The 23,666-nt window shown below is 39.0% G+C and overlaps 1 protein-coding gene across 1 annotated transcript; it reads left to right on the top strand.

Moving 5' to 3' along the window:
• Positions 1 to 73: 73 nt before the first annotated feature.
• On the top strand, positions 74 to 20,682 carry COPB1 (COPI coat complex subunit beta 1). Its single transcript, XM_064657412.1, has 22 exons — positions 74 to 234; positions 3,335 to 3,486; positions 4,201 to 4,430; positions 5,146 to 5,315; positions 5,968 to 6,082; positions 6,690 to 6,782; positions 7,277 to 7,414; positions 8,388 to 8,507; positions 8,958 to 9,065; positions 9,157 to 9,303; positions 9,726 to 9,871; positions 10,856 to 10,952; positions 11,521 to 11,681; positions 12,356 to 12,476; positions 12,838 to 13,065; positions 13,243 to 13,422; positions 14,481 to 14,625; positions 16,106 to 16,225; positions 16,667 to 16,812; positions 18,050 to 18,139; positions 18,903 to 19,058; positions 20,347 to 20,682. Exons 2-22 carry the CDS (start codon positions 3,396 to 3,398, stop codon positions 20,404 to 20,406), a joined length of 2,862 nt encoding a protein of 953 aa, XP_064513482.1. The 5' UTR covers positions 74 to 234; positions 3,335 to 3,395; the 3' UTR covers positions 20,407 to 20,682.
• Positions 20,683 to 23,666: the final 2,984 nt, after the last annotated feature.

Raw genomic sequence — 23,666 nt, 5'->3', positions numbered from 1 at the left:
CCGGCAGACCCTCGCGCCGCGCGGGGGGGAAATCCCGCGGCCGTGACGTCACGGGGGAGGCCCCTCCTCGCGCGGGCAGGGCGGCACCGCCCCTTTCGCGCGTGAGCGCGGGGCGTGTCCCTGCGCGGCCGCCGTAGGCTCGATGTGGCGGGGCGGGCGCGGCTCCACGTCACCATCGGCGGAGCGGCCGCGCCGGGCTCAGCTCCGCTCCGGCACCGCCCGGCGCCGCGCTCGGTACGGGCCGCAGGACCCGCCGCGAAGGCCGGCCCGGGGACCGAGGGAGCGGCGGGCGCCGCGGGTGCGGTGCGCCCCGCAGGCCCCGAGGCCTCAGGGACCCGCCGGCAGGGCCGCGGGGCGGGTTTGGGGGGGTCCGTGGCGCGGGGGGCTCGCGGTTTGCTCGGGGGAAGGGCGGGCGGTGGCATCGAAGGGAGTTTTGCCTCGTAGGTAAAAACCCCCCGGGTTTGAGCTGGGAGTGGGTGCCTGGGACATGGAGGGAGAAATATCCCCAGGGCGGCTGTGGATCTGTCGGGATTTTTTAGTAAACGTTTTTTTTTGCGCTGTGCATTACGGATGTGCATCAGTAAAGCGGTGCGTCCGCAGGGATTTGTTTCACGGGGTGGCCCCGTTCCCGAGGCTCCGCAGGGATGTAGGTGGCGAGCAGGCGTGGCTATTTCCTTCGCTTGATAAAGTGTAACTTTCGATTTCCGCTGTAAATTTCGATTTCCTCTCCTTGCCCAGAGAAGCTGTGGATGCCCCATCCCTGGAAGGGTTCATGGCCAGCTTGAATGGGGCTCTGAGCAACCTGGTCTAGTGGGAGGTGTCCCTGCTTGTGGCAGGGGGGTTGGAGCGAGTTTAGGGTACGATCTTTAGGGTACCCCCCCAAACCAAACCATTCCGTGTGACTCAGTACAGGTGGTCAGAAATTTTGTTGCTGGAGCAGTAGAGCAGCACCTACATCTGTGTCCGTGGGGCCTCTCTCTAAGATCAAGCTGATTTTAGGTCAAGGAGGAAAACTGGGTGCTGGTTCTCCCTGCCACGTCTCCCAGCTCTGTGTTTTAGCAGAGTTGTTTTCACTGCTGCTTCTCAGAGCCTAAAGTACACTCACTTATCATGCTTCAGAGACATGTTTGACTGCAATTTTTGAAATTTCTGCAGTTGAGGTCTTGGTATGAGTAAAGATACCTGGTCTGCTTTCGCAAGGCTGTGCTTTGTGGTTTGTATGAGTCGTTCTTGTAGGTGAAGGTGCTGCAGGGCTTTGAGGCAGGAGTTCTGGCTAACAGCATGGAAAAGTAAGCAGAAAAGCTGCTGCTGAGGCAAGAAAACAGTTGTATTTCTACAAACGAGCAGTAGTCACAGAATCAATTAGGCTGGAAAAGACCTTCAAGATCGAGTCCAACCTTTGACTGATCACCACCTTGCCACACCATGGCACTAAGTGCCACATCTAGTTTTCTCTTGAATGAGTTGTTTATGTAGATACTTTTAAACAATAGCCTTGAAGGATCTAATCCTTAAAATAAAGAATTAATAACAGAAAGAGGCGGGATTCTTTGAAAAATTTGTATTGCAATTGTTTTCTGGGGTAGTTGCTGTGGTACTGTTTTAGTTTGTTGTTTTGTTGCGTAGAAAGAGACAGCAGCCCAAGTTAGCACAATTTCCTGCTCACTGTTCAGTTTGAGGTTCTCTAGGTGCCCATTTGATGAGAAAAGAGACTTTGGACCTGGCACCAGCTTGTGTACTGCCTCAAGTGCTCATTCAAACACTGCAGCTCCATGTCCCAACTTCCCTCTCTCCTCAGAGCTATTTGTAGGGAGGTACTTTTAGCCATACTAGGGATGGGTGTTTGTTGATCTGCTGGATTTTGTTTGTTCCTGCTTCAGTAATAACATAGGAGTGGAGAGTTTACAAGGTTTGCACCTCAGAAGTTGTCTGCACAGATAAAAGAGGTGATGTGGGGTGTGAGCTGGTGTCCCCAGACAACAGGCTTCCTAAACTGGCCTGTTATTGAAAGCTTTATGTCATGGAGGTTTGGCCCTGCCATCATGGAACCTCGAGGAAGAGCAATCTGCAGGGAAAGCACAGCCTTGAGTTGGAGAGTTGGGTGTTTCCATCCTCATGTAAATCACAGCCTTTGGTGGGGATCATTTGGTTCAGTTCCGTTGGCGCTGTTATTAGTAATAAAAATTGTATAAAACAAATATGCCTTTACACATTATTTGACTAATGTGTGGTATCATAATTTAGAATAAAAAGGCATCTTCCGTGTTTTAATCATTTGTTGAACTCAGTTGGAGACTTCCAGAAAATTGATAAAAGCTTATTTGTTTTGACACAATTTCTGTAGAAAGTACAAAATTGCTTATGTAATAAAAAGTAACAGTTTTCTCTGCTGTGCCTGTCAGTGTGGTATCATAGCATTAAACAAGCAACCTGAAACTTGAGCGTTTTTTAGGTTGATTTGATCCTAGATGTTTATTATATAAGGAATAAACAAACATGAGAATGAGAATTGATAGAAGAAAAAGGTTGATTTGATCCTAGGTACCTGTTATATATGGAAAAAACAAAACATGAGGCTGAGGATAAGCTTAATTGGTAATTTTATTACCTGAACTGTCAGCCATACATCAGCTCTGATAGATCTGTAACCTTCTCATACTTCTTCACCATAAAAATACGTACTTTCCTCATTAATGTCTAGCAGAGACAGTAGAGTTGAGATGCTCTGATGATCCTTGGCAGGCAAAATGCAGTCCTGCTTCCCTCTCCACCATGCTTTCTTTTCACCCATCCTTGGTTTCTGCTCTGTTGGATCTTGTGCTCATCTTCAGAGCTTCCTCCATAGACTGATTCAACTTGCTAATCAAGTCAAGAGAACTGTATGACTGTATCTTTTTTTTTTTTTTTTAATGTTTTAAAATCTTTTAGCTCTTGTCAGTTCACCTGGAGGGGCACAGGACTGCAGTGAAGGTAATGGGGATATGTAGCCAGGATCAGGGAGTGAGTATATGAGGGAGAAGCTGCTGCATCCGTTGGGCTACAGTCAGGTGCCTGTTCACTTCTGTTAGCCCTGGCTGTATTGGGAAGTAGCCTGAAGCATTGGGAAGATTTCTTTCTTTTACTTTTTTTATTGTCTTTGGAAAATCTCGTGCTCTTCATCTTTGTGGTGCTAACAGGAATATTTTAGTGTAACAGAAGAGTGAGAGGGCTTTTGAATGTGGCTTCTCAAGAAACCCAGCAGTTCATTCAAACCATTAAGTCAGTTGTGATAATGTTTTCTTGTTTGTTAATAAAATCTGTTAACTCTGGGATGGCTTTGTTTGCTTGATTTTAGGTCGTCTGATATTTGTGTCAAAGTAATTCTTCCCTTGAGAAAACTCCTGTAACCAAGAACCATGACTGCTGCCGAGAACGTGTGTTACACGTTAATCAATGTTCCCATGGATTCAGAACCACCGTCTGAAATCAGCTTAAAAAATGACCTAGGCAAGTATGGACAATGATTGAAGGATACTCCATCTCACCTGAATTGTGATATTCTCTCATTGTGCCTTTCTGAGAATATTGTTTACATTTTATAAACTCAAACAAGTCAATTTGATGTTTATTTTGTGTTGCTTTTTGAAAGGTGTACCTTCCTTTGTTTGCTGTGGTTTGAGAAACTTCATGATATTATCTTATGTATTTTTGTTTTGTTGTGTGTGTCCCCCATCTGTGCAAAATTTGAAATTTTTTTTTTATTTTTTTTTTTTTTAAGTTTTAAGTAATACCAGTTTGGGCAAGGGCAGATTTAAGCACTGTAATAAGCAATAGGTTGTGTTGTCTCTTGTTCAGTGCACTGCAGAATGTGCTGGCAGAAACAGCAGTGATAGTGTCTAGTATATATATGTATGACAACAGAGCACATTGTAGTGTCCTGGTATAAAAGGCTGTTTAAATTTAAGTATTAAAACAGCCTTGGAATTTGTACTCCTCCAATTCCAATATATTGATCCTAGAATTAAGTCTGAACTCCATGCTTATTTTTAAATGTCTCTTACTTCCTCTTTATCCTATAATAAGAGGGCATGAATTTTATTAGTATGCTCTGCTGCACTCCTTCAGAGGGGTTTGTGTCTTCTGTCGCTGAAGATTGGTATTGTTAAACTAACTGTGACATGTCAGCCTTCCTGACTTCATTTCCTCTTCCTCCTCCTCTAGAAAAAGGAGATGTCAAGTTGAAGACTGAGGCCTTGAAGAAAGTAATCATTATGATTCTGAATGGTGAAAAACTGCCTGGGCTTCTGATGACCATCATACGTTTTGTGCTGCCTCTCCAAGATCATACCATCAAAAAACTGCTGCTTGTCTTTTGGGAGATCGTGCCAAAGACCACTCCAGATGGCAGGCTCTTGCAGGAAATGATCCTCGTGTGTGATGCATACAGAAAGGTAGCCCATTGTTTATTTCATTACTTGTCTGGATCTTTACAGCAAGTGGATCACTTTGTGTTATTTTATCAATATAAAAGTGGTTTATACTCAGCATTTCCTTCCTAGAAGTGATGTCTCAGTGCTTCAGGGCTGGATAACTGTAGAGAAGCAGCATGGCTACTGCAAGGAAATTTTGTGTTCTTTTACTGTTATAACTTAACAAAAATGTAGTTTCTCTGTTAGTGAATGTCAGAGGTGAGGGTAATGTAATTACTGTCTTCATGGTATCTTGGGACAAGCCATGGCTCATAAAGGACACTGTTTTTGGAATGTGGTATATTTGGGACACTTCTAGTAAAGGCCTTCAACTTTGGGAGTGGGTTGGAAGCAGATGAGCTAATACACACTAAAGGTTAGTATCCAGTGTGTGGAAATGCCCACAGGCTGAGCTTTCGCACCCAGGGTAATTGGGGAAAACACATACAATGCAAAAAAAATACTACAGGCTTTGTAAGTGTTACTGCACAGAAACACCTGTTTTTAAATATTGGTACATATTTAAAACACTGAGGCAGCAGTGTTTTAAGAATGTATTTAGTGAGAAGACTGAGGTGTCACTGTGGGTGTTGGGAACTTGTACCTTCGGAAGGCTGTGTGGGAGAAGGCTAGCAAGCTAGCGAGTGCATTCATCTGGAGAGTCTGGCATTTCAAATATGTTTCCTGTTGGTTTTAGGATCTTCAGCACCCAAATGAGTTTATCCGGGGCTCTACTCTCCGCTTTCTCTGCAAGCTGAAGGAAGCAGAGCTGCTGGAGCCTCTGATGCCGGCCATCCGCGCCTGCCTGGAGCATCGGCACAGCTACGTGCGCAGGAACGCGGTCCTGGCCATTTACACCATCTACAGGTAAAGGCCAGAAACAGTTGGAAACTGTGGGTGCAGAAGACCAAGGCCAGCTATAGTGATCTGCATAGTTTTTAAGATCTGAAACATTTATTTATCAATCACTGCTGTGGGTTTTGGGCTTTTTTCAGTTTGTTTGCTTTTTCTCCTCTACCTAATGGACTTCTTTGGAGAAGCGAAAGGTACTGCTACTGTGTTCTCAAGTACGATAGAGGTCCTTATATTGCAGGTTAATTTGCATGGGCAAATGCCTTTCTTGATGATCTAAATGTTATTATTTGTCACCATTGTCCACAACCATGAATATGGAAGAATCCTTGTAGGAATATGCGTATATAAATTTATTTGAGCAGGACGTTTTTGATGTGCTGCAGTTACATACTAAACATTATTGCAGTTTTTACCTGAACCGTGTGGCTGAGTGTTGCTATCAGTTGTATAATCATTGATGAGGTAATGTCTTAGCTGTCATGACAACAAACAATTTTTTAAAGCTCCCTGAGTCTGTTTGCTGTTTAAATAGCTGCACAAAAGCTCTGTATCACTCTTTTACTCTTGAGTTTTTGTAAATATTTGTCTTCAGGGTATGCACTTAAGCCTTGGGTTCTACTCCTTACCAGTAGGTCTTTTAATTAGGATTTTTTTTTTTTTTAAGAAACTTTGAACATCTTATACCTGATGCACCTGAATTGATCCATGATTTCTTGGTGAATGAGAAAGATGCAAGCTGCAAAAGAAATGCATTTATGATGCTGATTCACGCAGATCAGGTAAGAACACTTGCCCACAGACTCATTTGGTTTAATAACTTGAAAATGTGCTGGGTAACTAGCCAGGAGTTTGTTGGTAGTATGAACTATTTGTATTCATAAAAAAACCCACGTTTGACAATGTTAATACTTTTTTGGGATATGTGGTACTGAAAAAGTTAAAGTAGATCTTCAGTGCTGTCTTCATTTTAAAGGAGAATTACTGTGTTTGGTGAAGGCATATGCTGGTGCTGAAATCTGTAATTAGTTTTGGCAAGGGAGCATAACCAGACTGAGAAGTGCTCTCTTATCTACTGTTTTATAGCTTTTGTAGCTGCGTGAGAAGGAAATTGCAGTTTCTGTTTAGTGTTTTGGATTATTTGCTCTACAGGCAATTGCCTCTTGTGCCTGATTACCATTAGTTTTGTCTCTCTTTTGCAATCTACAGACAGAACAGATTAATTTGCTCTTTGGGTTTACAGTGTTTTCCTAAATTGTTTTAATTTCAAGTTGAAGGGTCACATACATGCTGTTTTGTAGTTTGATTTTAGAATGTGTTTTGATTTAAAATTCAACTGAGTGAGCAAACTCAGTCTAATTTAAAATAATTTATCTTTTATTTCTGTAGGATCGAGCTTTGGATTATTTGAGTACCTGTATTGACCAAGTCCAGACATTTGGTGACATCCTGCAGTTGGTTATTGTTGAACTAATTTACAAGGTAAAATGGAAATGTTGTGGCACGTTAGATTATATCAGACTGCTTTTTAGAATGGATAGAATGCTGCTGGAAAAGGTTTTATAGTCCATGTCAGGAATATGTCATTGTTTAATACAGCTGAATAAGATTTGTCTCTTGAAATGATAAAAGCTCAAGTATGCACAACGTAGAGCAATATGTCTCACCTGATTTGCTGTGATGGGGACTGTGTATTATCAGTCTGGTTTCATGGGCATTAGCAGGGCGTCTCTTACAGAAGCTGGTAGAGACTGTGCCCTTCCTTTTGATCTGAGATTTTTAAGACCTGGTGGCATTGCACTGAGTTGTCAAGAACAGCTTTTGTAATTAGATTTTACAGCTGTGAATGCCCCAGAAAAGGTTGTCATCTTTTGCTCAATTCTCTCCTTGTTCTAAGATAATGGAGCAGGTAAACTGCAGGATTGCAGTTTCCTTTTTTCTTTATGTGCCAACTGTGCATCCTTCTTCTTGTTGAGGTCTGTCATGCAAATCCATCGGAGAGAGCTCGGTTTATTCGCTGCATCTACAACTTGCTGCAGTCATCGAGCCCTGCAGTGAAGTATGAAGCTGCAGGTACTCTAGTTACACTCTCCAGTGCACCAACAGCAATCAAGGTATGGAAATGATGTTTTCAGGTGTTCACTAGCTTTTAGTGCACTGAAATGGGTGCTGTGTGCTGCATGTAGCTTGAAAAAGCAAAGGCTTTAGTAACACTTCACACGTGAAGGTCTCTCTTAAAATATCTCTTAGAATTGGTCACAGAAAAAGACTGAGACTGCTTTGCAGACCTAGAGCTAGGGGACTTCATGTCACTTTGGTAGGGGACAAGCATGATTACTGTGCAGACTTGTACAAGGGTTGGTACCAACCTGCAATCCTCTTGGCATAGTTAGCAAAGCAGACTAAAGCTGAAGATTTTCAGAGATTGAATTACTTTCTTTAGTCTTTATTCCTGTTTTCAGACCAAGAGGGAACCATAAATCAGTGAAGATTGGTGTTGATTTCTAATTGACCTGGGGTTCCTAGATTCATATTTGTACAGCTGATTATTTAAGAGCACTCAGAAGTTTTGAACTTGTATGGAAATTTCAAAAATAAAATATGCAAGTCTAGACTCAGAGTAAAAGCATTGTAGATAGTAGTTTCAAAAGGTCAGGGGGAGTATGAATTCCAACATTCTTGCTTTGGTATATCATTTTTGTTGAGTAGTCATTAAAACGATATCTAGATAGGTTAACTGCCAACTGTTTTAGGTTAGTTTTCATGCCCTGTTGTGTACTTCACAGCTGACCCAAAGTATGTCAGGTAATCTATCTTGTTGTGTCTTTCTTTGAATTAGAAATCCAGTCTGTGTGTTGTAAGCTGATGCAGTTGTGAGCCTTCCAGTGTGATTTTTGTAATGTAGTGGAATCCATTTATAATGGACCAGAAAATTTTAAAGTCTGTTCTCAGGTTAATTTCTGTGCCAAATCAGAGTAGCTGCTTTAAAAGTAATATAAAAGGACTATTTTCCAGAATTTCTCTCAGAAATTTGCTGGTTTGTCCTCTTCATTAATTAAAAAATTATTTTAATCCTTTTAATTTTAGGCAGCTGCCCAGTGCTACATAGATTTGATTATTAAAGAAAGTGATAATAATGTGAAACTGATTGTCTTGGATCGGTTGATTGAATTAAAGGAGCATCCCTCCCATGAACGAGTATTACAGGTATGTGAGCTGTGTCTTTTCCTGCAAACTTTAGGAAAGAAAAGCCTTCAATAACAAAGCTTTCAGGTTTTGTGATGTATGGAGAAATGTACTTCTGAAGTTTACATTTTCTGTTGGAATGTTTTTGGTAGAAACATATTGGATGGACTTGTATGTTTATGATTTCCTGCTTTTATTGTCTGTATAAGAATTATCAATAGCAAATGCTGTCCTGATCTTAAGGTTTAATGATGTAGCTTGCATGGTAGACTTCTATGAAAATGTAGCATGTATTAAATGAACACTGTGAAGGTCCTAATGCCTGGGATATGTTGCTTGCTTGTCAGCAGATTACATATTATGTATCCAGAAAGGCTTTGAAAATCATTGAGGACTGAAAATTAGAATTGCATGAAAAGGAAGTAAGTAAGTTAAAACAGCAAATTACTTACAATTTTGTTATTGTTTCAGGATCTAGTTATGGACATCCTCAGAGTGCTGAGTACCCCAGATCTAGAAGTGCGCAAAAAAACCCTCCAACTGGCTCTGGATCTTGTGTCTTCGAGAAATGTGGAGGAGGTAAAATATATGTATTTTTGATTCATTAAGCTTTTTTTTTTCTATTGAAAAGTATGTCACTTTTTTGAGTTTTATTTGATCTCTTCTGCAGCTTGTGATTGTTCTGAAGAAGGAAGTGATTAAAACTAATAATGTGACGGAGCACGAAGATACAGACAAGTACAGACAGCTGCTTGTTCGGACACTGCATTCCTGTAGCGTTCGGTTTCCAGACATGGCTGCAAATGTTATCCCAGTGGTATGCAAATGTTTAATTATATTGTCAGTAAATAGGTTCTAGCTATACCCAAAACCTAGAGAATAGCTGAAGTGTTCCTCACAGTGGCGTCACAGGAAGCAATATTATTTTTAATCCCTAAAGAAATACAGGACTTTCGATGCTGTTAACATTTGTCTTCTGAGGCTTTACTTTTAAATGCTTTTGCAGAACATGAGCTGAAGAGGCCCTTTACTTAAAATGCAATAATTTGTATCATTAGAAAACTAATTTGGGATTATGATAATTGGTTATTGTTTGGAATGTATTTAAGGCTGTTTGACTGCAATTTTGTTTAATGGAAGATACATATGCAGTTTTATTTTTCTGAATGTACAAGCAAATATTATTGTACAGACTTATCTGTGCTGCTGTTTCTGCTCATGTTCACTCTTCTGTGCTAGCTGATGGAGTTCCTCAGTGATAATAATGAAGCAGCAGCTGCTGATGTCTTGGAGTTTGTGCGGGAAGCAATCCAGAGATTTGATAACCTCAGACCTCTTATTGTTGAGAAGATGCTTGAAGTCTTTCACTCAATTAAATCTGTCAAGTGAGTCCAAAATACAGTATCAAACCAACACTGGAGCACCTTGTGGCTCACTCTCATTGAATGTATATTGCCTTTAAATATGTACCAAAATTCTTGCAAACCCCACACAAAGAATAACTGAAGCTGAGATATTTTGGGAGTAGATGATTTCTAGGTACAACCTACTTGTACAAAAGAAATTAAGTGCTTTTTGCATTGAATGAAGAAAACAAATTCAAATTTCATTTCTATATGCAACTGGTAATTGTATTTCCACTTGCTAGGAGATAGTGTTGTTGATGAAGGCCAACCATAAAGTGATATATTTGTTAAAACAGAGTTAGGAAGGCATTCGCTCTTGTAGGCAACTGGAAACACTTAGACTAGATTTATTAGAAAACCCAGTCTAACATACACCAGGCTTTGCAACCTCCAAAGCTTCTTTAACACCTTTCAGGGCTCTAAAAACTTTCTTTTCTGGTGGATCTGTAATGCTTAAGTCATATGAGAACTTCTCTGTATGAAGACAGCACTCTGTCATTCTTGTAATACACAGAAAACTCTGAATCTTATCTCCATCATCATCTCATTAAGCGTGAAAAAAAAATCTCTGAAGCTTTGGTATTCTTTTCCTAATCTTCATTCATCTTCTTGTTTTTCATTTTCTCCTCTAAAATGGAGAATTTAGTTTGTTTTAGTTAAGTGGAGAATTTACAGCTTACTTTATTCACATACAGTAGTTATTTCACCATGATCACAATGAAATTTAATTTTGTCAGGATTAGCATAGATGGAAATAAATTTGTACCAGAGAATATATCTATTTTGATGTACCTGTTTATGAGCTTACTAAAGCTGAAATTGTTTTTGATCACACCTGCTTTTTGTCACTTGTGTCCTTTTGGATTTGTCAAGACTGACCTTTACCACCGAACATAAATCACTTCTTGATGCTAGTTTGAATTTATGATGAAAACATGACTTAAGTTACTGTTCTTGTCTTAGGATTTATCGAGGAGCGTTATGGATCCTGGGAGAATATTGCAGCACAAAGGAAGACATACAAAGTGTAATGACAGAAGTGCGCAGATCACTTGGAGAGGTGTGTGTGTGCTTTGGGTTTTTTTGTGTTTACTAGCTCTTTGTGGTTTTTCTTGACGTTATGCAGTGGGTTTTCTAGGAAAAAGATATTTTTAACAGTGTTTTGGGGACTTGAGATGTGTTAATGGCACTGCACAGGAAATCTTAAGTAAAAAGAAGTTAGGGTTTTGCGTTCATGATCAATTTTCTTTCAAGTCTCATACTTGAGCTGAGAATAAGGGATATCTTTTAAGAGGGGAGATGAGAAATTCCTTATTTCAGAAAATTAAGGCTGCTTTAAGGTATAATTTAATTATATTCAGTGGCAAAGAAAGAGTGCTTTAAGTGGGTTGTTCTGAGAGGGATTTAAGACAATCTGTGCAATTTGAGCTTTATTGCATGAGTAGGAAGCTTCTGTATGTATTTCAACATCTGCTTATCTCCTCAAATTCTCACAAAACTGTTGCATTTTAGCTGACTTTTTGCTTATAAGAACTTCAGTGATGCAGATAATCTTTATTAAAACCTTCTGCAGAACAAAAATACATCTTTTATTTTAGTTGTAACAATTATTTCCTGCTCATTTCTAGATCCCAATAGTAGAATCTGAAATCAAGAAAGAAGCTGGGGAGCTAAAACCTGAAGAAGAGGTGTCTGTGGGTCCAGCCCAAAAGTTGGTTACAGAGATGGGCACTTATGCAACACAGAGTGCTCTCAGTAGTTCACGACCTGCCAAAAAGGAAGAAGACAGGTATTTAAGACTTCATACTAGGCCAGGAATGACTTGGTTGATTTTGTGGGGTTTTTTTTCTATTTGAGTTGTATTTTCTCTCAGACAGAGTTCAGTGGTTGAGGGAATTTCCTGTTTTAAGGTATTATCCCAGGTAGATGGTAGCTAATAGGATGTTGCCCGATTGCTTAGGATTTGTAGTCAAAGCTTACTGTATCAAAAAGGACTTTATTAATTATGATATCTTAAATTCTATTTGGTTTTTTATGTGTAAAGTTCTCTCACAATTTTAGTTGGATACAGAGATGTTGCCTTCAGTTTAAAACATTTTCTTCTCTTGATATCACCTTGCAGTACTTAATACTTGCTATAGTTTATTTTGTTGGTAGGTAGAACAATTGTTATATTTCCTTAGTTACTGCAGATGGGCTACTTCATCTTGACTAGTCATTGTCATCTCAGTGCTACAATAAAATTATTATACATTACACCTCTCACTCCTTAGTCAGTGTGGAAATGACTATGTGACTTGTGAATGTATCTGGAAAAAAATACTTTGAGAGGGAAAAAAAAGCAACCTTCTGGGATGTTTCAAGCTTGTTTTGCTTGTACAGTGTAAATGTTAAGGTATCAAGAGAAGTAGGCTGAAGGGTGTCATCCAGAACTAGTTTTCTGATGATGATTTGTCTTTGCAGACCTCCATTAAGAGGATTCCTGCTCGATGGTGATTTCTTTGTTGCAGCTTCCCTTGCTACAACTTTAACCAAGATCGCTTTACGATATGTGTCACTAGTTCAGGAAAAGAAGAAACAAAATGTAAGTCATCTCTTGTGTTTTCACTGTACATGCAAGGAAGAGCTGGTTGTTGCCTCTTTTGATTTTAACAGATGCAAAATGGGTTAAGTCCAAAGTGAAGTGCCAGTTATGTGATTGGATGATAATGATAATTTAGGTCACAAACAGGACATACTGTTCTCCAGTCACTCTATCTAGATAGTCTCTAAATCATGCTGCTTGGTTTCTAGATATCAAGTACTAAAAAAATAAGTAATTCTGCTCAGACTTTTTATGATTTGATTAATGTACACCTTTTTATATATGTCAGAAATAAACATTTCTGTAAAGCTATGGAAAAAGCAATAACCTTCTTCCATTCTCTTTACTTTGTCCTTCTCAGTCCTTTAATGCTGAAGCTATGCTGCTGATGGCCACTATTCTCCATTTGGGAAAGTCTTCTCTTCCCAAGAAGCCTATTACAGATGATGATGTGGATCGTATTTCCTTGTGTCTGAAAGTTCTGTCAGAATGTTCTCCTCTCATGAATGACATTTTCAACAAAGAATGCAGGCAGTCCCTCTCTCATATGCTGTCAGCCAAGCTAGAAGAGGAGAAACTTTCCCAGAAGGTGAGCTATTATAAGTGTGTAACCAGAAACACTTGTAGTTTTTGATGGATGTTCACATCCAAACTGGTCCAAGAAATGTCACCATTTGACTCTGTGTAAGTCAGCCATTATTCAGCTGTGTTTCTGTGCTAAGGGGTGGAATTCAGTGTGAATTCTTGAATTATTCTCTTCCTGCAGAAAGAATCGGAGAAGAGGAATGTGACGGTTCAGCCAGATGATCCCATTTCCTTCATGCAGCTCACTGCTAAAAATGAAATGAGCTCAAAAGAAGACCAGTTTCAGCTCAGCCTTCTTGCAGCAATGGGAAACACACAGAGGAAAGAGGCTGCTGATCCTCTTGCTTCCAAACTTAATAAGGTAATGGGAAATTAGTGTTTTAATTATATACACGTTGCGCTGCTTATGCACAGGATCAGCTTTGGGAATCTTAGGCTTGAACTAAAGAACAGACAGTGCTGGCTGATTGAAAAGACACAGGTATTTCCTGGTTGGGATCAAGACAGAGTAAAGCCCTTGTGCTTGTAGTTGTTACCTTCTTCACGTGGGGAGGGGAGGAATAAGGAGGAAACTTGGAGAGTGCTGAGCTGGTGGAATGTGGAGAAGAAATTGAAATAGTTTGCTGGTTTGAAGAGCCCAGTAAGGTTCACAGGGAAAAGAGTAAGGACATCAGTAGAGATTAAGAACCCCCTTCTTTCTTTGGCTGCTGTATCCTATTGCCAAGTGCAGTGCATCCTTATCTTTGTACTTTTTTTTGCTCCTGATTACTAGGACCTGCACAGAAGGTCCAAAGAGAAGAAATCTCTTCATTCCTTTATCAGTTAAAAAAACAAGCTTTTAAAGACTGGTTGAATTGTTTTTAAATTTAAAGCTACCTTTTAATTTTAAGTCAGCGTTTCTTTGTCCTGCTGATCTTCTTAAGAATAAATGGCCTTACAGTTCATATTTTAGCAACCTAGCAATTCAGAATACATTTCATCTAGAAAGGTTTTACAGTTGTAATCTGTATACAAAAGGATATGTGAAGGAAGGATGCAGTTAGTGTTCATTTTTATTAAAAATATGGACAATCACTGTGTATTTATCTGTAAATTAATGAAATCTATTTGTTTTGGAAGACTTATGCAGGAACTCTAGATTCCCTAAACATCACAACTTCTTTAAATACTGCTTTCTAGGTAAAATTTGTGGTGATTTTTTGAGGTGTTTTTCCCATTTTTCTTTTGCTTTCTGGTTTTTCTTACTACTGAGTAAATTCTGTAAAATTAAAAGCTCTTTGCACACTTGCTTGTTTTGAAGACTCATATTAAAGAATAATGGATTTAACTGTACTTCGTTCTTATTTTTTGGTGATTGTTTGACATGATTCTATGTTTAAAACTGTTCCATGACATTAAACACCCTAACCTCTGTCACAGGTTACTCAGCTGACAGGTTTCTCGGACCCTGTGTATGCAGAAGCGTATGTCCACGTCAACCAGTATGACATTGTGCTGGATGTGCTTGTTGTCAACCAGACCAGTGACACTCTGCAGAACTGCACCCTGGAGCTGGCCACGCTGGGTAAGGAGAACTGGTGGAAACAAAGCAACCGTGAAGTGCTGGGCGTTGGCACCCAGTTGTGAGGAGTTTCTCAGACACTTCGAAATACTTACAAATTTATGCCAGTTTCCATTTTGGAAGGATGTTTTTGAATGCCTTTCAAATGTATTTTTTTATATATTTGGTGGAAGATTTTTATGTGCTGGCACTGACAGTACCATCTGATGATACAAACTGCAGTCAGATTTTGTATCTTTTCATGGCTTTTTCACTAAGGAAGTAGCATTACATTTTCCCTTCTCCTTTTTCCCTGAAATACGGACAGGTTTTTTGATATACTTATTCCCCATTGTGCTGTTCTTATAGACATCAAAAATAAATTTCAAAAAAAGGACAAAATCTCAAGTTGTATGGGGCACATGTCAGGCAGAGAAAGCCATCTGCCCTAGGGGTTTTTTACACTCAGACTCAGGTAACACTGCATTAAATACTGCATTTACTCAGCTGAAACCATTCCCTGCACCAGCAGCTGTACCAGAGTCTTGCTTTAACAATACTGAAGCTTCATTAACTTCTTTTAGAGGAGCGACTGGAGCAGATAATCTAAGAACAGTGACCCTTTTCTTATTAGTTGTCCTCTACTTTGGCAGTCAGGAGTTGAAATATGTTTACAATACACCAGGAGAACACGTTACATACTTTTAATTATTGTAAATATGACTGGAGGGGCATAACCTTTCTCCTGAACTTCTAAATCATTTCATCAGACTAGTGATGGAAATGAATAAAATGAATATATTATTTAATATTTTTCTATTTGTCAGCTCAGTTAAGTGGAATTCATTTCCCAGGTGATGTCTTCAGATGTGGTGCCAGAGCTGACTCGATGCATCACTCCTGTGTGTAGAGCTCATGCTGTTCATGCTGCGTTCTCAAGTGGCAGTTTAGTGGAACTAAGGAGTCTTTCACAATTGCTTGCCAAAGGATTAGTAAAAATGCAACCCTTAGTGCTTCCTTGGAGCACTTATGTTCAGAGTCAAGGTGATACTTTGACCTGTTTATAAATAGCTTAGTGCATGTAATACTGGACGTTGAACTTTGGTTTTGAGGCACTTGACTATAGGATTTGGTCTTATGATGTTGTCAGTGATTAAAACACAAGGTAGAATTAACCATTTCCTTGTTAAAAAAATAATGCTATACTCAATCCAAAGCCCACTTAAGTCAGTATTTGCATTTGTTTTCAGTGGGGTTTGGGTGAACACAGTAATATTTTAACCAAAATTTTGTATGTAATGTAAATTACTTTGTCTTACAGTTAGCAAACTGTATAAACCCCCACATCAATTCCAAATCAACTAATATCTTTATGGTGGTGGTTAGTGCAGCTCTGTAGATACAAAAATTGGTTGACAAGAAAATAAAGTGTTTTTTCAAAAATCTAAGCTCGTTGTGTACTGCTAATATTCCCTGATGCCCATCCCCCAATTTCTTTACACAGGTGACTTGAAACTTGTGGAAAAACCATCTCCTCTGACACTGGCTCCACATGATTTTGCCAACATTAAAGCTAATGTCAAAGTCGCTTCAACAGAAAATGGAATCATTTTTGGTAATGTTGGTAAGTAAAAGTTCAGTATGCAAAATTAACATTAATATGAAACATTTCTTAACTACTTAATGAGCCCAAAAATAATTACAGCTTTATATGCTGGGAAAAGAAATGAAATGGTCTACCATGCATGAATATTTTGTGGTGATTTAAAAAAAAATCCATATTGCTTTTACTTAAAATCATTGTAGAACATGCTACCTTTAGAATGATTGTCAGTGTGATACTTGAACCCAAGCCTCTGAGTTTGGAACAAGCTGGGCAGCCCTGCCTGAAAGACCAACACACTTAACTCAGAGTTCTGTGGCAACTGGGTAAAGCTCTTGAAGAGGACAGAGGTCAGCCATGAGACTGAGCAAGGGTTGAGTGCTGTTAACTGGCAGGTGGTAACCTTATTAAGTGCAAATTCACTTTTTTAAACATTAAGGTGGTTTGTGTTTTATATTGCAGTGTATGATGTCTCTGGAGCAGCCAGCGACAGAAACTGTGTGGTTCTCAGTGATATCCACATTGACATCATGGATTACATCCAGCCTGCTTCTTGCACGGATGCAGAGTTCAGACAGATGTGGGCAGAGTTTGAGTGGGAAAACAAAGTTAGTTTTATTTTTTGTATGTTATTCGGGGTTTGTTTGTTGATGTGGTATAATTCTGTTTCTTGCTCTACACCAACTCATTAAATCAGCATTATCTATTGTCATATAAACCTTATTCAACATCCACATTGGATGTTTGCCTCAAGTAGCTCTTTCTCTTACTGTTATCTTATCAGTTTCACAAGCTCAGCAATGCAATAACTAGGGGTTTTTTCTTGCAAAAGTGGTATTTGCATTGAGCTTTATCTCCTGTATGGAAGGTGTCCAAACTGATTGGTGACAGTTGTGTATTTTGGCTCAAAGATGAGATGGCAGCAGGTATAGGTTTATGCTGAGGCTGCAGAATGACTCATACTGCTCAGCCTCTCCAGTTCTGAATTGCATTGTGTTTTGGGTCACAGGGGACCTTTTAAAGGTCATTTAGTGCAGCCCCCCTGCCATGGACAGGGGCATCTTCCTTTCACTCTGTCACTTTGCAGTACAGCTGTAGCATGGAGTTATGGATGCTGTGCAAGACAAACAAGGTGGTGGGTACACTTCATATTAACTGAGGGTGCCCAAACAGACCTGTTAAAAAAGGATTTGAGGGACATAATCTCATACAACAGAGCAATATAATTTAAGAATAGAGCAGAAACATTAAAACAGAATGGAAGATATTTTACATGAACTGTACTTTGTTTGGTACATATATTTACATGTGTTTGCTTCAGACTAGATTTAAATGTCTCAGGGGAAACTTGTGCACAATAAATTTTAAGACATGGTATGTGAAACCTGAGAAATTTATAAAGTTGTGTTAAAAAGAAGATTATACCAGACCAGACCAACAATAATCAATATGAGGAAGCCAAGGCAGCTTTGTTGCTAGGAGGGAAAGATAAAAGTAGTTTTTATCATTAGTTAAAAGCAATCTTTGGACTAGATACCTCTTTTTTTTGTGTTTTGGCAATGTGCACACTGTATTCAGACAAGAAGTCCACTATTTGCTCTGGAGAGTCTACATGTTTGGCATGGTAATAGCATGAAATTCTCCATCTCTAACAACTGGATGGCAGGAGGGGAAGACTTCTTATGATACCACCACATAACGGGGAGTGCAGCCAGCTTACTGAGTGTGCAATTCCTCAAGGGGAAATGCAGTGGTAATCTCCTTTATAAAGCCCCAAAGGAGAGATGGTTTCAGAAATGCCTGAGGTGCTAATTAAAGTAATTGCCTTTTTTTTTCTCCTTGAAGGTAACAGTGAATACAAATATCGTTGATCTAAATGAGTACTTACAGCACATACTGAAGTCAACTAATATGAAATGCCTGACTCCGGAGAAGGTGAGCTATTTCTTGGAGACTTTTAGATACCCTTTTTAGGTTGTGTGCTTTACCATTTAATTTGTTCAGCATTTGTTATTAATATTATTAGAAATGCTTGCTTACAAAATGAAATGGAACATGTACTTCAAAGTTTTTAAATGAGTGGTCTGAAATTACTAAAAGCAAATTAAGTTACCAGAATTCTGTGTTGCTTAATCAGCTGTTTCTTCCCCAGTTAGAAAGTCAGAATGTCCGTTTTAATTCGTGGTAGCCAAGCTGTAGTATAGACTTAATGGCACCATCTGTTTCTATAAAGGTTTTTTTTCAGTAGCTCCAAGTTTCTTCCTTCTCTGCCAAAATTTACCTTTCTTTTGCAAGTTTAGCCTTTTTGTTGTAAAGCAAAATAAATATATACAGTATTTGCTATTAAGGTATAACATGTGTAATAGCTATTAGCTAATACATGTATAGCAGCCAGACAAGATCTATTGTTACTATTTAGCTTCTTTACCACTTTGCTGTTGGTTAAATCCGACCATAAAATGCCATCTTACCTTGTTTTGAGGAATACTGTAGGTTGCATGTTTTCCAATATTAATTCTAGAAAAAGGCCACCACTCTTTCCTAGTGAACCATTCCCACATTTTACGAAGTACTGCGCAGGAAAAAAGAAACATAAACGTTACATACCGATGTGTTAGCCTAGCTAACCTAGGGCGAACCAAAACGTGTTTAAAGGATTTTGGTGTCTTTCTGAAGAGTTCAAATGTGGTTTCCACAGGCACTTTCTGGTTACTGTGGCTTCATGGCGGCCAATCTTTACGCCCGTTCCATCTTTGGAGAAGATGCCCTTGCGAACGTCAGCATTGAGAAGCCGATCCATCTCGGGCCAGAGGCGCCTGTCACTGGTCACATACGAATCCGGGCAAAGAGTCAGGTAACATGGCTTGTATTGTCTCCTTGTCACTTCTGTGAAAATGTACCAAGCACTCTTAAAAAACCTGCAGATTGTCGTGCGTTAGTTTCTAGTGCTAGATAAATGGGATTTTTTGGGGGGGAAAGGTGAATATAGCAACTTTATACTTAGTTTTAAAACTCTCTTTTACAGATTTTGTGAGGAAGGAAAATCTTTGTAATTGGGTGTGATCATACCCTAAAACTATGTTGTAGATCTTTTCTCCTAGTGTGTTACCATAAAATAGGCCTTAGGGCCAAGATTTCCTTATTTTATCTATAGTACTGTGAATAGGATGTTATATTTTATTTGGTTTTAAATAAAGAGCAAATATGCCTCAGGGTTCCATGACCTTTTTCCTACTAAATTGCACGTTTTAGTATCACACAACAGGGAAATTTTGTGCATATAATTGCTGTTTGCTGGAGTTTTTTTAAAAAAACAGCAAAACAAAACCCGGAGTCTTTTAGTAGGAGTATTTTCTGCAGGTATATCTATGAGTCTGCTTTGGATTTTAGAACTTCTGCCTCCTTACTAAAGATAAAGTATGGGATTTGGAATAAATACAGTAAAAGAACAGTGTAAAATAGACGTATTTTAAACAGGGTACAATAAAAGATTACCAGTGAGTTTTCACATTTAGAGAAATCATTTACTTTGTGTGATGTCACTGTAAAGATTTTGAACTGGTTTAAATTCATGTTTCTGATATGCTTACAGTGGCATTTTTACATAAGACTGCATTCAGTTACATATACCAGCATGGTTTCACTTGGAAATCATTCTGCTATTGAATATGTGGATTTATTCATGCAGTTTCTTATGAGATTTCTTCAGTTGCTATGCAATATTAATGTGGTTCTGTGATTAAATTATTTCTCATAGCTTTAGTGCATTGAGTGCTAGTACCAGCTCTGAGACTTTCAACAGCTGAATTTCAGGAACTGGACTGGCAGTTGTAATTTCTCCCCTGGCAGTCTACTTTCAACTGGTTGGAGGTCAAAAGGCTTAAATTTTTAATTCTTCTGATAACACATGTAACATTTGCCAACTCATTTAGGTTTCGTTGTTTCAATAATACATGTAGATCTAACCTTTACCTAGTGTTAAGGAAATGTGCAGTATGATGTGTACAAATAAGTGAACAGCTAGAAATTCCCATGACTTCACAGATTTCTATATATGGAACTTCCATTTTAATATAGATAAGATAAAGTCATTTCAAAGTGAAGTATCTGTGCCATGATCGTCTTCTTTCTTTTCCTTACAGGGAATGGCCTTGAGTCTTGGAGATAAAATCAATCTGTCTCAGAAGAAAACAAGTTTATAAATTTTACCTAACACCTTTTCAGGTCTTTTACAATTTAACCTTAGGTATGTGGCTTTTGGGATCCAGAACATCTTGTATTCTTCAGTGTTCTGTAATTGTAGAAGCCAAGCTTTTGAGCTAAAAGCATTCCAGCAGATAATTTATAGGTTCTCCATGATTGATATTGAGCAAAACTTTAAATCTCCAGGTTTTTTTTTCTTTGTCCTGGAAGTCATGTTTTCTTTGTCTCTAATATATACTGATGCTCACAGTACAATAAACAAATTATGCCAGTTACTGTTTTGTCTGTAAATTATAAGCTCTATATTATCTCATCGGTACTGAATATTTGGCTAGGACTATTTTGCTAAGAAAGTGGGAGTCTGTAATAGCTTAGGTGTTTACAAAAATGACTAGGCCTGAATTGTGTGAATGTGTGATCATGACTCTTAAAATACTCTGGTATACCTAGGAGAATATATGTTTGCCATTTAAGTCAAAGGCTGTGTGTTCTAGAAGGTTGGTTTAGTAATGTAATAGCTTGGCACAGACAAGTTTGTAGTATCAGAAAGGAGGTTGTCAAAATTTGGCTCTTTCCAGCAAGTTGTAGAACCTTAATGTTTCTGAACTGCTTTTCTAACAGTGTTATCACAAGTAACATAACATTGCTGGTGGTGTTCTTGTTTTTCAGTCAATATGGAAAAGACTGCCAAGTGCAGTGTTAAAGCTGTTGCAGCATAAGCAGTATTTCAGTGAATGCAGCCATTAACCACATATGTGAGCTCAGGAAGGAAGGATTCAGACTGATTATGGTCTTGCAGTGAATTGAACTAAATTGAAAAATTGCAGACAAGGAGGAATGTAAGTGAAGGTCAGGTCAGGATGTGGAAGTCAGTTAACACCATTTGGTTCTAAATATTATGCAAATTAACAGTAGATTAAAACATATAACCATTAGATTGAAAACAGTGTTAGCTGAATCTCTTAAGCATCAATTCTGAATTTGTTAAATTGCTGGAAGCAATTACTTCTACAGAAGAATCTCCAGAGCCAGCAGTACTCTTCCAGTTGGCACAAACTCTGCTGCTGAAGTTCAGCAGCTGTGACCTGCTCCATTAGGACAGAAGAGAATTGAATAAGTATCCTAAAACATTTAAGGCCTTGGTGATGAAAATACCTATTTTTCACTCTGAATAAGCACAGGAAGGAGCACACATGTTAATTCTGAAATGAAAGAATCTGGGCTGCTGTATTTTATGTGGCTAAAGGATGGCCCTAGAAGTGCAATGCAAAACCTGAGACATTCATGTAAAAATTTAATTACTTGTTCTTCCCATGACTACTTTTTGCTGAATACCTTAGGTCTGCTTTTATAAGCATTAGGTTCACTTTTCATTTCAATTCTGTTTTTAAGCTTAGGTGTTAGAAAAAAGTAGTTTGCCCACAGTAAAAAATGGGGCAGATCTGTCAACAACTAAAACTTTGTACTGATGCAACTGTACAAAGCTGAATATTTAGTACATAAAAATCATAAAAGCAACAAAAGTCTGCTGGCAGTAGTTATTTTTTAAGCCATTTGCCATCAAAGCCATGCTGTATCTAACAGTACTGAAGTCTGTGTTACTGTACTCCGGTGTGCACCCCTCTGTTACAGACAAGCCTGTACACCTGCTAAGGCCATGTTGTTTGTTAGATATTCTAGGTTTGAAATCTGTGACTTCCAAAGTGTGTTTATTTCACTGTTTTCTCATAGGCATACACTTCACACTTACTTCATACAATAAGAAAAAAGAAAGGGTCTGTGAGAAGCAAGGCTCTTGCCATGAGTTTCTGTGAGCAGGGAAAATAATTGAAAGTAGCTTCTGAAGGCTCTGATTACCTATTGCACTTCTGAGAGCATCGAATGTGGCAATGAAATGCACAGGTTGCAGTAACACTTGTTTTGTTTATAAACAATAGATACTGTTAACACTAAGTATCATGACAGTGCAATTTTAAAAGCCTTCACCTGCTGTTGTGGGGGTATCCAGCTCTTGTATTCCAGCAGATGTTAGAGACAGTAAATCAGTAAGTTAGTGCATTGTGGTTTTGCTGAATGAGCTGTTTGTTTTGCATGTTTTGAAATCCCTTTTTGGCTCTGCCATTATTTTTAATGAAAGCTCCAGCTCATTCACAACATGATACCAGCAAGAGCTGAAGCTCTGGGTAGGCAGATCTGCCTCAGTAATGTAGTTATGTGTCTGCATGATCCCACAGCAGTTGTATTCTGTTCTGGGAAGTTATGCCAGATTCACAAGGATGTAGTAGACATAATCAGATTGTGATCTTAACTGCTTTCTACCTCATAATTTGGGGGTGGAGGGTGGTGATGGGAGAAAATCACTAGAGGTGTGTTGTGTGTGAGCTCCTGTGAAATTCCATGGATATTGGTATGCTGCTTGGGGGGTGCATGTGAGGGACCTCATTCTGCAATCACTTTAAGCCAAACCAAGAGAAGAGAAAATCCTGTAAAAACTCCAGTGAGTGGTTTCATCTCTCCGTGAAGATGCTGTGAGTAGTAAGACACTAACAGAGACTGAGTCATAGCTGTGTGTGTACTGACTGGTTTGAATGAGATGGATTTGCTGACCACAGCCAAGGAAAGGACATTTTGGGAGAAGGAGAATGACTTACAGTATTTGTTATTGAAGCCTTGTTTCAGTCACAATCTGCTGTCCTCATTGGAGAGTAGAAAAACATCCTGACATGTGCAGACATCCGAATTTCAAGTGACTCTTAGTCAGCTGGGAGGGGCACATAATTTTGTTTAGGATATCTTTTGCTATCTGGATTTTAGGGAAGGACATGAAAAAACACCTGTTTGGCAGAACCTACCATGACTTTAGGATTCATTTTCCACCTGCCATGTGTTTCAGTAGCTCTCCTCCAGAATTGGTTTTATACGGACGTTTTCATTGAGGGTGTACATTTTTTCAGTAGCCTGAACGCTAAAAAAAATTAGATATGTGTTTCATGTCTATACTTCAGAGGTGAAATTCCCTTCTTTTTTATATCTTTCCTATTACATTTTGTCTAAGCTTTTGCTCAGTAGCAAACTGATTCTGGTTCTGTGCATACAAAGGAATATCTTGCACAGACTATCCTATTTGAGGATCCACTTGCAGCTTTTTCATTGCAGTAAAAGCTCTTGTGCAGCTGTGGATCTGCTGAATTGTTCAGAACTTTGTACGAGGAGGTTACTATAACCTGTGTTCTGCACACCAGTGTGTATTGCATACACA

This window comes from Pseudopipra pipra, chromosome 6 (genome assembly GCF_036250125.1).
Source record: "Pseudopipra pipra isolate bDixPip1 chromosome 6, bDixPip1.hap1, whole genome shotgun sequence".
NCBI lineage: Eukaryota > Metazoa > Chordata > Aves > Passeriformes > Pipridae > Pseudopipra > Pseudopipra pipra.
The sequence above is the reverse complement of the archived record's forward strand: the minus strand, read 5'-3'. Positions and strand labels throughout refer to the sequence as shown.

What these genes read in the sequence shown, in the direction of transcription:
- COPB1 (XM_064657412.1), top strand. Translation starts at nt 3,396, where the DNA reads ATGACTGCTGCCGAGAACGTGTGTTACACGTTAATCAATGTTCCCATG. An exon ending in CACTCAATTAAATCTGTCAA is followed by an intron (nt 9,872 to 10,855) that starts GTGAGTCCAAAA and finishes TTCTTGTCTTAG; the next exon opens with GATTTATCGAGGAGCGTTAT. An exon ending in AATGCCTGACTCCGGAGAAG is followed by an intron (nt 18,140 to 18,902) that starts GTGAGCTATTTC and finishes TGGTTTCCACAG; the next exon opens with GCACTTTCTGGTTACTGTGG.